At 47.4% G+C, this 14,734-nt stretch overlaps 1 protein-coding gene across 1 annotated transcript in view; it reads left to right on the forward strand.

Annotated features, from left to right (window-relative positions):
* The window catches only part of REXO2 (RNA exonuclease 2), a 466,300-nt gene that overhangs the window by 77,622 nt on the left and 373,944 nt on the right, over positions 1-14,734 (forward strand). The window contains exon 2 of the mRNA XM_069614529.1: positions 10,507-10,590. Coding sequence (XP_069470630.1) covers positions 10,507-10,590 — 84 coding nt within the window. The remainder of the gene's footprint in view (positions 1-10,506; positions 10,591-14,734) is intronic.

The raw sequence follows: 14,734 nt of genomic DNA on the forward strand, positions 1-14,734 counted from the left end.
GCTCTAACATCCAAATCGCAATTCTTAACAAACTTGACCTACTGCATAGCAGAATCCTAGCCAACAAGAACTCACTGATAACCGCCACACCCACACCCAAAACTAACCCTTCGAATGGATTGTGTCCTCCCACATATTCCTTATCTTTGATATATCCATTTCCAGCTTGCTGGCCTCAGAATTATTATTTTTTCAGTAGAGGGTGCTGAGCGTCGATGTCCCTCGGAGGCCTCCTTATCGACGTCAACGTCATCACAGGTATAAATGGCCGCGCTCAGCGTCCGTTGTCCAGTACCATTTTTCCACGCTTTGTAAGCATCGGAGACCTAACGCTCGGTTCCTCAGTGAATCAAAAACTTCAGAATTTTCGTGAAGAGAAAACATTGAATTCTTCAATCCACGATGGGATCTTCATCGGCTCCAACAACGCCCCGATCCAGCTTTAAAAAATGCTGGAATTGTGGGACAGAGATGTCCTTGACTGATCCCCACAGGATCTGTCTATGGTGCCTGGGCATAGAGCACCAGTGTTCAGTGTGAAGAATGTCTTTCTATGACGGCGAAAGCCTTGAGTGAGCGCAGGGGGAAGCTGCAGAGAGGTAGGACTGTAAAATCTGTTACCCCTTCAAAATTGACCTCTGACTATTCGAGACCGTCGTCTACTCATCAAAAAAGAAAGCACTCCCATTCGAGGTCTCAGAGTGGATCACACCACTCATCCGCTTCGAGACACAATAAGAGGTGCCATGGATCGCCCTCATCTTCGTCCTCCAGTTCCCCAGAAAAAGTTGCTTGCCCCAAGAAGGACAGCTCCCCGGCTCAGTGGGAGGAATTTCGTTTAAATATGTTAAGGGACTTCGAGAACGCAGCCTTTTCCCCCTCGCAGATACCTTAGAGGCGATACCCCGGGTAAAAAAACCTGATAAACATAAAAGCCGTGAGTCGTCGACCTCAGCAAAACATACTCCCCGAGAGCGTCATAAACTCTCGAGTAGAGAAAAAGCCTCTTTGAAGCAGAAGACGTCGACCTTACCTTCGAAGTCAAAAACTGCATCATCGAAGACTTCGTCGAAGGAGAAGTTACCGACGTCTTGTGCGCCCACTTCGACACCGCTCGCACCTAAGGCATCGAAGTCTCCTTCGAGAATGTTGAGACCAGTGTCGACCCTATCGGCGACAATCGAAGAAAATCCTGAATCCCTCCACAACATCGAGGTCAATCTTGAGTACATCGACGCCTTTCACAATTACATCGAGTATGACGTCTACCCCAACGATTTCGAGGTTTTCTCAGCTAGTGATGACTAATATAGCCCCATCATCACTTGAGAAAAGCTTCACACCTCTTCCACACTCTGATTATTTCAGGTCTTTATCTTCCATACATAAAGAGGGGGAAGACTCAGATTCAGAAAGGCCTGTTGGTCTAGAACCTATAAGACCTCCTCTACCAGAGGACTTTGTACTAGAAGAGGTCAGGCTAATTTATCTGCAAGAATCCTTACAGGAGGCCAGTGGTATTGATTCCTCTCCAGAGTAGACTTCAGTAAACCGGAGCCTGGCGACCATGCAGAAGGAAATTATAAGTTACTTATGAACAGGGTAATGGAGTACATGGGCTGGTCGAAACCCACACCCACTTTTGACCAAGATGACCTGTTAGGAAAGATTTCCCTCTCATGTGTAATTTTTCCCACCAGTTGTGTACCCTGCAACTTTTTGCTGATGTTTAACACCGTAGTCTGACTTTACCAGAGGAGCCCAGCCTTCTGCTGCACTCCTCTGGGCTTTTTGCTCACTTCTTATGGGGAAACTGACATGCCCTTAACACAGTCAGTACTGGGAGACTTTGTTTCCCTTAGTCCTTTCCAATGCTGCAACCTTTCTGCAACTTTTAACATGTGTACAATGCACCTTCCAGTACAGTACACTTGGGTCTATTAGTCATTTCCAAAGGCCCTAGATACTCTCGAAGGATGTTTTAGGAGAAGTGCAGGTGTGCCTTGGACAGTGCTGGTGGCAGCTTATCATTTAGCATATTTTTAACCCTTTCCTGCAAGGTAAACCGCGATTACCGCCTTTGGCACGAATCGGTGGCCTGGCTCCAAAATGGCCATGCCACAAGGTTCTTTGTCCTGTCCTTTGGCCATCTTGCCCCTTCCCCTTCCCCAGGTCGAGCTGACCCAGGTCAGTCCTTATTTGGGCATGCATTCTACCGTAAAACGCCAACCTTTCGCGGGCTTCTGCATGCCTTGTGTGTGTGCCTCCAGGATATGGGCTGGAACGTCTGGTTCCAATGCATATCCTGGTTGACAGAGTCTGGAGTGCTCTGAATGCCTGTGATCACCGTGGTCCGTGATTGGTCCACGTATAGTATGCCTGTATGTGAGCAGATCTCCCATTGGGTCCTTTGCGTTTTGGCGCAAAGGAGATTCTGGATAAGAGAAGGCCCCAAACACCCATACCAGGTCGATCTCTGGAGTTCTCACTGAATGAAGGATAGGATCCAAGTATCCTGAAACTAAGAAGCTGAGTCGAGGAACCGCTGGTGACCCGCTGGAAGGTTTGGCACCCTGAGCCTGCTGTCGTTCTGTGGGACCCCTCTGCATCTGGTCGTCCTAGAAGGTCTGCGAAGACGCTTCGACCCATTGGAATAGTGGGACCAACTGTTCTCGGCACCTTCATCCAAACCTGCAAGTAAGCCCTCTCGGAAGTGTCCCTGGGCCAACCAGTGGGCTGCCCATATTACGCAGGACCTTTGCTCTGTCTCTGCCGCCATTTCGAGGAGGCCCTCGAAACTTGGTATATCGCTAGCTCTGTGTTCACGGCACCCTCGCACCGAATTTCGTATACTTAGTGTTCCCAGGTCTGAAGTGAGAGGAGTGCGCCCGAACCGGAGCATACGCTGTTACCATGTCGCGCAGCTATGGTGACGACCTTTGCAGGTGCGCTGCATTTGTGCCCCTCTTACCCGTGAAGCCTGCGAAAAAGAGAAACTGGCCTCATCCATCCACCAGGAGCGAAGAATTCGGCACTGTCCTGTTTGGGAATCATTGCTGTATCTTCGTCGCTGAAAGCCGCAGAGCCGTCAAATTGCTGCAACCGAAGTGGGCTCGACTGCCGAAGTTTGGTCTGGAGTGCGCCAGGGGTCGGTGAGTATTCGCAACCCTAGCCGGTGGCCCGTAGCGCCTCCATCCATTTTTACGCACAAGTGGCCTCGGAGGGCCCCTCTCCTTTCTGCTGCTAGTGCAACTAGCGAACTATTCCCAACTTTTGGAATCGACTCTGCCCTTAAGTGGAGGCACTGCTCGAATAGTGGGAACATATTCTTCTTCGCCTCACCCACCTTCCTGAGTTGCTACAGACTCTTGAAGAGACCCCGTTTTGCACATCTGAAATACTGCGTGCGCTCGCACTGCATGTACATTTGAGCATTACGCTCCACTCTTACGGGTTGGACTGCCTCTTAGTTAAGAGTGTGTTGGATGCAGAAGCAACTAAAGACTATTTGCACTGCCTGTTTCCGTCTCCTTTTAGGTTGTGGTCCCATTTCGTGCATTAACCCTTTAGACCCCCTTGGTCTTGTATATATGTATTTAGATAGGATTGTGTTGGCTTAATAAGTATTACTGTGATTTGATTTGTGTGTTGAAACTCAAAGGCCTTGAATTAAATGTATATGCATTTTCAACATATCTACACCTGACTGGGAGTGATTTGTAAGTGTCCTTTACCATGTCTGCTCATTGAGGTCTTTCAATCACCCTCACCCCTCCTGAGACCTTGTCTTGACTGCCGCCAAGCTACCTTGATTGGTCTGGCTTGTCGAGAAGGTTACCTTGTTCCAAGAAACTAGGCTGGCCTTCTGAACCTCTGCCCACCAGGTCAGAGTTTAGAAATCCATCTTAACATGACCTAACAGACATTTTAGGTAAGGGACCGCAAGAAGACCCTATAATTCCCTTCCATAAAGCCTTGCAGAAAAAAGTGTTCACAAATTGGGAGACTCCGGAAGTAATTCCTGCAGTCAGTAAAAAACTCTCTGCAAAATATAAGACATTGGTTGCAGACCCTCTTTATTTATCTAAACACCCGACTCCATAGAGTCTAGTAGTCCAAGCTGCAACTTCATCAGGCAGTCAATCAGCATAGCATACCCCACAATCCCGCACGATTGTGACGACAAAAACTTTGACGCCATGGCCAAGAAGGTCTTCTCGGCATGCAGCATGGCTTGTAGGTTTGCTAGCACCACATGCTGCCGGCACGATTCAGCCACACCCTTTGGGAGTGTCCTTCAATGGCGGTTGACCACCTCCTCGAAGGAGTGGAGAGAGACTGTTTCTTGAACGTTATCAAGGACGGAAGGGATGCGATGTGAGTCCCTCCAAACCGGTCTCAACTCAGACTTCTGAATGTGCCCTTTGACAGCACCCATCTATTTGGTAAAAAAGCTGATGACAGTTTAGAGAAGTTGCAAACTTCCAAAGTGGCAGCCAAATTCCTTGGAGCTGCAATTTGACAAACTCCAAACCGCCCCACAGGTATGCCCTGGAGGGGTAGGTCCTTTCGCTTTTACTCTGCTTTCAGAAAAAAAGAGGCAGCGGACCGTCAGCTCAAAGGGATTCACCGTGGTGGACGGGGCAAAGGTACCAAGTCTGCATCCGCAGGTGCTGCTTGTCTTCAGCATCTGCTTCAGCTTCCCCAAAACCCCTCTGAGGTCTTACTACACAAGACACCAGTAGGAGGCAGGTTAACTCAACATCTGGCAGAATGGCAGGCTATTACTTCAGATGCTTGGGCATAGGAGACAGTTGCCCAACAAATACAGACACATAACCACAGTCCCTTCCTTCTAAAAATCCTCGACAAAGCAGCCTACACTCAAGTCCAACACTTCCTCGAAACCAGCCACATCCTGGGCTTACGCCAATCCACGTTACTCCCTGGTCACGACACAGAATCTGCTCTGCTTGACCTAAACGACCAAATAAATGAGATTAACGATGTAGGCAAGCCTGCTCTACTCCTCCTCTTGGACCTATCGGCTGCATTTGACCTAGTGGACCATAACATCTTGTGTCATCACCTCACTTCCACAGCCCACTTCTCTCCCAAAGCCACAGCCTGGATCACCTCGTTCCTGGAAGGAAGATCCATGATTGTTCTCAGAGCAGACCTGCGCAGCCTCTGCTACCATCCACTGCGGAGTCCCACAGGGTTCCTGTATCTCTCCCACTCTCTACAACATTTTCAATAAGCCTTTATTTGACATTTTAGACTCCATCGGCATAGCTTACACCAACTATGCCAATGACAACCAAGTCCTCCTCCCACTCTCCGGCAACCATGAAACTGATACCAAGGCCCTCAACACAGTCTACTCCACTATTCAGGCCCGGATGACTGCCAACAGTCTCTGCCTCAATGGTGAAAATACTCCTAGTAGGTACCCATGAAACCCTAGAAAAACGTACCAGTTAATACACCTCTTTCACAATCGACAACATTCAGATCCCTGTCTTCTCGGTCAAGACCCTAGGAATCTACCTTGATGCCACCCTATCCATGTCACGCCAAGTCAGCGCTATTGTTTCCTCAGGGGCCTACTACACCAAGCTGATTCACGCAGCCACACCATTTATATCCACTGACAACTGCCTCTGAATCACTAGAGCAATAATGGGCTCAAGACGGGCTACTGCAACATCCTCTTCGCTAGAACTTCTTCAGACGCTCAAATAATCCCAAACATAACAATTCGAGCTACTCTCAACGTACCCAAAAGAGAACAGATTTTTGCAGCCAGACGTGAAGCACACTGGCTCCCCATCAAAGAGCGCATCCTATTTAAAACCCTCGCAATCACTCGCAAGTGTATCACTCATACAGCCCTCCCCTACTTCTGCTCGAAAGTAGTCATGGCAGGCTCCTCCAGACCTATTAGAACACCATACTCCCACTGACTCATCCCCAGAGTCAACCGTGCCAAAGCAGGGTGTGCTAACTTCCCTTTCATTGCTGCCAGACAATGGAATAACCTGCCACTCATCTTCAGAAAAGAACCCTCTCACATTGCATTCCGCAAAGCCCTCAAAACCTGGCTCTTCCTCTAACTCCTGCGCTCCTAGTCCATCCCTACTCTTGCGGACGTTTCGTGTAACCAAACGTACTTGTACACTTGTTTTGCCATGTCCTTTACCATTGCAATCAAGTAACCTACCACTGTATAGCCATTATACTCACTGTGTGCACCACTGTAACGAAGCAGCGTACCCACCTCTAACAGCGCCACAATGCACACGGCCTGTTGGGCGCTATACAAATACGAACATTAATAAATGGAGTCCTAAGAAGGTGGGTGTGAGTAAAACACCTGTAAGCTGAACTTTTATGAATGAATGCATGTGACAACATCAAAGACTGGAAATAATGTTTAACATGTTCTGGAAAAGCCAAGAAGCTGATTAGGAAAAGTCAGAAGGTTGTAATTCTACACATCAAAGCCAAGCGGCCCAGGGTCTGAGATCCTGGTTGCGTGACCTGTTATGGGTGGACTGTTTGGTCTGACAACTGCGCCTAGATCACGGAACTTTATTCTACTTGGGGAAGGGGTGCTGAGAGAAAGCTGTGACCTAAAAGAAGCTCAGAAACTTGAGTTCAACATTATTTCCTTGAGTTTTGACACCCCCGACGCATTGTTAGCTTTAGGTGTGAGGGCAAGTATAGGTTTTGGACACAGACTTTTAAGTTGAACTCTTTGACTCAGACTTTCCTTAGTTTCTTTCAGGTACGGACATCCCACCTTCGCATAGGGCAAGTTAGGCCTTCTACCATCCTGACATTTGATTTAATGTAGTATTTTATTTTGAACTTTTAAGTCTGTTGTCCGTGCCTTGCTTCATGATGCCTTCACTTAACCAAACCAGAAGAGCTGGAAAGTATTACAAAGAACTGAATTTTGGAAAATCTGAATGACTTGGAAGGGTGGGGAAGGAAAACCCTTTTGCGTTGTGAACAATATTGAACCTTGGGGAAGGGAAAACCCTTTCCAAATTACAAACTGGAAGAAGCTCTGAACTTTTATTTGAACCTTTCCTGTTTTGACACTGACATCCCTACACATTGTATACAAGTAGCTGTGAGGGCAAGCTTTGGTTCTGGATACAGATAGACCTTTACTTTAGACCTCCTGACGCAGACTATCCTTGGTTTATTTAGCTAGTGAAATCCCACCTTCGCATAGGGCAAGTTAGGCCTTTTTCTAACCTGTTTTTTGTTACAAAGGTTTATAGCCCAAAACTTGTATTTAGTTGCCTGTGTCTATTTCATGATGCCTTCACAGTGGGTAAACACAGGCAGGGATAGCATATGCTGTTATTGGGGAGGGGCGTACGTTCCCAGGAAAGGATGAAAGAGCCCAGCTCCCAGGCTGCAGATTACACTAGCTGTAAAAGCTGCCAGCCGGGCTTGGGCTGGGAACGTGTTTAACAGGGGAACTGGTTTCTAGAGGGAATGGAGTCTCTTTGTCGTGGCAGGAGAATGGCTGGAGTTCCACAGCCCAACACCCCCTCTCTCTAAGCAGCCATAGAGATCATACATTAACAGTACAAAAGGTAGTGAGCAGGCAGTGTTGAAACCAAGTACAGTGAAATGTCAATGCAGTAGACAAATACAGAGTTACCAGGATTCTGTCATGGATAAAATACAAACACAAGAGACACAGAAGCACTTCGCAGAAATAAACCACAAGCACAGGAAATGCTGTAGGAATTGTCTTTAACCCTTTAAGTGCCAAGGGCGAGGTATCTCGACCTTGGCAGTGCACATGCAGTGCCAAGGACGAGATAGCTCGTGTTTTTCGGCACCTTGTTTTGAGCGATCCCTGCAAAGCAGGGATCGCTCAAAACTGTAATCCAACCCCCGGGCTATGTGAGGGGGAGGTCCCCCCTCACTGCCAGGGGGCTGGATTACCTTCAGTTTCATGTCGGTGTGCATAGCGCACGTCGGCGTGAAACTGAAAGTAAATTCCCCGCAGCAGCCATTTTCGTCTGCTGCGGGGAAGAGAGAAGGTAAGAGACCTTCTTGTTCTGCCTCGATCTCCGGCTGTATTTCAAGCCAGAGATCGAGGCGGGTATCGTTGGAAAGGGGAGATTCTCCCCTTTACAACAATACCCATTGTGTGGCATTGCTGCCCGTGGATCGGGCGCAGGGTGCGCGATCCACGGTCAGCAATGCCACCGGATCAATACAGATCCGTTTGTGACGCGGGGGGAGGGGAGGCTGCTTACTAGGTAAGCGGCTCCCCCCCCCCCGTGGCCCCAAAGCATGGGGCCACAGCGCCAGAGACCCCTGGGGGCAGATGATCACTGCCCCCAGGGGTGAAAAGGGAGGGAAAAAAAATCGAGGGGAGGTGGGAGGGGGTTTGGGGCCCACTAGACCACCAGGGATATGCCAAAAAGTGGTGTCCTTGGAAAGGGGAGGTTCTCCCCTTTCCAAGGACACCACATAGATGAGGCATTGCTGGTCACGGATCGGCGCAGAGCGCTCGATCCGTGACCAGCAACCCACTAGACCACCATGGATCCGTTTGTGAGTTGGGGGGAAGGGGGCTGCTTCAAGTAAGCAGCCCTCTTCCCCCCTCCCGGCCCCCAAAGCATGGGGGCACATGCATGTGAACCCTGGGGCAGATGGCTGACCATCTGCCCCAAGGGAATGTAAAAAAAAAATGAAATGATGGGAAAAGGGGGTGGGAGTAGGGGTGGGGGTAGGGGGCCACTAGCCACCATGGATTTTTTACTGAATGAAAGGGGGGGTTGCCCCCCCAACCGAAGTAGAAAGGGGGGCACCCCGTGTAACCCTCCCTGGGGGCAGATATCTGCTCCTAGGAAGGGGCTTCTGACCGCAGGGAGGGATGCATGCGGTGGACAAGCCGCCCCCCAATAGATGGGGCAGTAGGGTTTGGGCACCCTGGGGGCAGATTGGCACACTAATATGGCCATCTGCGCCAAGCGAACTTGGGTAAACAAAAAACAAAATACAAAATCGTAGGCTGCATTTTAGGGGGGGCTGAGGGACACCCTAAATTGGCAGCGAATGATGTACTGCAACGGGGGGTGGCCCACACCCCCCCTCACCCCAAATGGAGGGCCCCACCTCATGCAACCCTCCCTGGGGGCTGATATCTGCTCCTAGGAAGGGGCATCTGACCCCAGGGAGGGATGCATGAGGTGGGCCCCCCCCCTATCTGCCCACAGGGAGCACAAATAGCAGCTGCACATGCGCGTGACCACAGACTTCGATTTTCAGCGAGCTGTGGCCATGATACGCATAGGTAAGGTAAATACTCCCTTTGTAAGCGGATCGCCGCCCGTGCAGATTATGAGCCATATACAGCCCAATGGAGCATTTGTCCCCACCCAATACAGGGCTCCCACTGTCAGCATGAAAAAACAGAAGTATTTACCCTCCACCCCTGGGCACTCGTACTCAGATCAAGCACTGAGCACACGGATGTAGCTTTCCCATTAAACCCGTGGTGAGCACAAAAAACTGAATGATTTACCCTTCACCCGTGTGGACTTGTACTAATATTAAGCACCAAGCGCACGCTAGACTTCCTTTAACCGGCATGCAGCTTTTTTACTAGCCACCATCACAGCCTCACTGGCTTGTAGACGTAAGAAAACAAAAAAATCACAAATGTGCCTAAATATTCGTGTCGTACTTTACAGCCACGAAGCTGAGCACTTCCTCCTAGAGAATCAGGAGTTCATTAATCTAAGCGCACAGAAGGCGCTTCAAGCAAAGAACTGTAACCAGATTCCACGCTCACCTGCCACACAAAGCTATGGCCCAGGTAGGAGTACGCACAGCACACTAAATACAGGACCTTTTCGCCTGTAGAGACACACCCACTCCCTGACTCTTTTTTATTGTTATTTGCCCTCAGATGCCCCAACACAGTGGTACATCATGTGATAAACGAAAGTCCACTAGAACTGTCCTGAAGACGGCACCAGTAGTGCAATTACTTACAGAGTGCCAGAAACACCACTATTGTGTCAACTAGACAGATTTGAGGTCAACCGGACCACATTCTAAGTCACTATCTCTACTAACCCTCACCAGAAATCAGTGATTGTAAAGAAAAAATGTATGAGGTTGAACAATATACCTAAACACTGAAATACCCTGGTCATTTCGGGCAAGCAAATAGCTTTCTTATTGTGATGTTGTTTTGCATTTTTTAATAGCGATGTTATGCTATTTTTTAAACATCACAGTAATAATAAATCATTGTAATTGCATTTTCATGAACATTGGGTGTCTCTCATGCATACAGACAACTGCCAGTGATCTGTAAATAGTGTGCTGCTTCCACAACCAGGCCAGTGCTTTTAATACATTCACAAATTATCACTGGACCCTCCTCTTGACTATAATGTTGGTGGGACAATGCATTTATTAAGTAATCTCATAGTCGTTATTTGTATCTTTTCACAGATGACTGGATTGGATATCGAGAAAGACCAAATTATCGAAATGGCCTGCCTCGTTACAGACTCTGATCTTAACATACTGGCTGAAGTAGGTTCTACAAAAAAACAAAACTGTTTGGAAATTTTCCTTTGTGTGCGTTTGATGCCTTGTTGATGAGAGTATACAAACCAAACTGATCTGCGTTACTGATAAATGTGCAGACAATGACTTGTCCAAATACATTTTATGTTTTTTATGTTGATATATTGTTTCTCCAACAATAGTAAAATAGAAATTGCCTTTTTTGCTTTGATTATCTCATTAACTGACAATTGATTAATAGCCAAGTTTGCATAACCTACTTGCAAACTCCAATTGATTGGCTGAAGTCATTTTTTTACTGCTTGAATCATTAACAAATATTTGTTTTGGTTCTGGGGTTTCATGCTGGGTTTAACTGGATTTGCTTCCAAACATTCAAATACGATCTTCAATGCTTCACGCACTGCAAAATTGTTTAAGAACACTATCCAACATGGGCATTTTCTTTTCTGACCGTTTTATAGTGATAAACTCTGGTATTGTTGTCATACACATTACTTTTATGATTTTGGCTAGGCTCTTAAGAATTCGGTGCACTTTAAACATGCTGCATATTAGGTTTAATGTGGGCAGTGTGGCCGTTCGGAAAAAGGAGTCGGACAGTCGGAATACATGGTTCAGGTACTTTTTAATTTAATCTAAATTATAAGTAGAAGACCTAATTTTCCCTATCACTGGAAGGAATAAACTATCTATCTAAAGAAACTAAAGATGTTTGTCTGTTGTCATGAAGTCCATAATAAAATATGTCCGCTATCCAAACTACCCTATCTGGCCCTGCCACTGATTCTAACTAACTTAAAATATATCACAGGAAGGATTTGTCTTTCCGTGGATTCTCTCCCAGTTCATTCAATAGTCTCTTGAATTATTTTATCTCTATGTGGAACAGATAGTCTCTGCAACTATTTCTTGTAGTTCCTCAAGAACACTTTTCTCTCTTACTTTCTGTGGCCCCCTTTTTAGAATGTCCTCCACAGTAATATTTCTTGATACTCAGAATGTTATTTGTAGTTTCCTTCCTGCCTCCCATACAGGAATACTTGAACAGGGTTTTCCTTCACCGTTTTCTAAACTTTCATTATCATAGGTTATCAGTCTTAAAGTGTCTCTTCTTTTACTGATTTAAAACAGCTGTCTAGGTTCAGCCCCTCTCTTCTAAGATTTTAACTTCTTGGTTGACTTTGTTGGTTATTTGATAACTCGTCTTGTGTACTGGGATGAGGTTCCAGCTTCTTACAATAACTCTCTTCCCTCTCTGGATTACTCGTTATTTGCCTCCAACTCTCATCACATAATTTTAGCCCAGCTTTCTCGTTATTGTGAGTAGGATGAGTTTTTGCTGATTGATAATGATCTCCCGTGAGCCTCATGCTTCTCCAGGTCCACCAGGTACCTCTCTCTTGGTACAAGCTGGTGTTGGGCTCGGCTCCTGTTCGGGACGGTCCTTCCTTCTTCCTTCTTCAGCCCCTCCCTCCTCCCCACTCTTTCCCTATTCTCCACCCCCTCACCCCCACTCCCTTTTCGGGTCCGCGTTGGACTCCTGCTTTGTACTGTTGCTGCTAATGGAACTGGCCCATGCTTCCTGTATAGGCGTTATCGGTATTGTTCCTGGGGCGTCCTGCTCACTACGTCCTGCGTGTGATCACGCCACCACCGAGTTGCTTGTTCCTCTCTTCTCGCGTCTGCATACGCCAGTTCGACAGCATCTCTTTTACTCTCCAAGTCTCATGCTCCAGTCAAGGAGCTTCTCCTGCTCATCAGGCTCTTCACTTCTCTTCTTCTTCATCACAGTTAAATATGTGTCTCATATTAAAGAGACATCTCCCTTTTCTTCTGCGACTGGGTTTAGTCTTGTATTGCCTTCAACCAAAGATAAGGATGCCACATTCTTCAGCCTACCTTATATGCAACTAGATTTGTTGGTCTAGTTAGTTCCTCGCATGAATGGGAGTTTTTGTCTCCAAGGGGCAGTCTCTCCCAATGAGGTGCCACTTGCCTCGACCCATAGGAAGGGTTTTACACAGTGGGCTCACCTCCATAACTCGCCTCCCAAGCCTCACTAGAGGTTGGAGGAGCTTCCCCTTCTCCCCCTTCGGGAGAAGGTGCGAATACCTGTGATTAGTCACAACAGGCTTTGGTGCGGGTTAGTCGGATAAGCGTTTACACTTTCAGTGTTTTCACAACTCTTGGATCTACCGTATGCAACAAGGGATGGTGAGTGGGCTCAATATTAGGGATACCGGCAAGAGCGGTAAAGGCGATACTGTACTCAATATATCAATTTCTTTACGACATTCCTGCCCCACCTAATACCTCTCGAGTGCCCTTGCGCTAGCTGCGTTCGAGAATCACCCTGGGTCTTGCCTCAATGGGAAGGTGTAGATGAAACAGCTAGAGTAAAGGCAGAGAGCAAGTAAGTGACTCGGATTGCCTAAAGAGAAAAGCAAAACACTGTGCTAATGTTGTACTTAAAAGGTGATACAAAACGGCACGGATGCTGGTGTACGATTGCTTTAGTATTGATTAGGTTCTTATTTGGTCTCTAACTTAGCTCATCGGTGGAAGGGGGCAGTGTTTTATTAGATTTCTGTGAAAGAAAGGGATGAACATACACATGTTCCTGACTATCCCTACTCTTAAAACTACTGCAAATTAAGCAGCTGATTAAAAATGTATTTAAGTATGCATGTATGCACAACAACAAAGGTATTTTTAGATTTAAAAGGGTCCTTATTTGTTTCAGGCAGCCTAGCCAGTGCTGTCTGATGTCCTATGCTGTATTTGGTTCCTGATGATCAGGGGGCTAGTTGATCTCTGTAGACCCAGGCCAAATGTGCTGTGTGGCTTGAGAGCTGAAACAGCCAAAGGGCAGCCCACTAAAGAGCTCCATCTGGATCTGCAAATGCCAGGTACGGGGCCTGCGTGATGATTATGTGGTGGATGACTCCCTGCATAGATTCTAATGATGGGCCACGTGTGCGAGAGAAAATTCGGGCTTTGGCAGCAGGGGGGGGGGGGGGCGGGGGGAGGCGGCCCACAGTTCTCACCACAGAGCGTATATATGTAGCTGCCCAGTGGGGATTGAGGGCAGGTCCACTGGGGAAAGCGGTGGCCCTGAAGCATAGTTTTGCAGCAGGGAGTGCCACAACCCACCTGGCTATGGGTTGCTGCAAAGAAGTTCACCGCTGCTGAGGTGTGGTCAGCGTCCCACTCTGGCATGGGATGACAAATCAATGAAGGTACGCCCGGGCACTGGTGATGGCGGCACCCCTCCTTACTATGGGCTCCATGTTAATTAGGCAGGATCAACCAGGTAAGTGGATAATTGAAGTAGGGCACTGTACACCTGCTCGACCCCCTTTGTCTCATCAGGCTAACTGTCTCCCAACAGCGATCTGCTCCTGTACCTTTATAAAGGTTTACTCTGTTTTTTATTTGATGGGACCCTCACATGGAACTTGTGCTGGAGGGACCCTTCACTTCCAGGGCTATACCACTTAAAAAAAAATATATAAATCAGCTGCCGCACAAGAAGCCTAACAACCCTTCTTAGTGGTGTTTGGGGTGTTACACTTCTCTCTACAACACGTAAAAATGACCTAACAGAATGAATACAGTAGAGGCACACTTATGTGGTCCAGCAGGGTCTGATGGACTCAACCCTGCCAGTGTTGCAGGTGTGGTTGCTTCTTCCTATGTTGTGTGGCAGGTCGGAAGATGATGTCGGACACAATGAGGACATGGTACCTTTCTTTAATGAGAATATAAGAAAAAGGCCTATCTTTCCCTATATTAAAGGGATCACCCTGCCTATTTAAAGGTGCTCATCTGTCGTCAGGAAGTCAACATTTATAATTTGTGCTCCGTTCCAAACCTAGCTCTACCTGAACTCAGAATAGGCCAAGATAATGTCTCTCTTCTCCTGGTCATCTCTCTTCTTGCCTTCTTCACAGTGGCTTTCTCTTTAAGGCTGTATCTTATCTCCTGTAGTTATTGATACACACATGTCTGTTTAAAATATAGGAAGCCTGTGGGAGTTATTGTAGCGGCTCTGGGGGACCTCTGTGCCCAGAGACACCAAGCATGGGCTAACAAACCCTTGAGGTGTTGTGCACTGGGTCCCTGGACCATGTTTGCTAATAAGCAC

Source organism: Ambystoma mexicanum, chromosome 9 (assembly GCF_040938575.1).
Source record: "Ambystoma mexicanum isolate Mex_15411 chromosome 9, UKY_AmexF1_1, whole genome shotgun sequence".
NCBI classification, from domain to species: Eukaryota; Metazoa; Chordata; class Amphibia; order Caudata; family Ambystomatidae; genus Ambystoma; species Ambystoma mexicanum.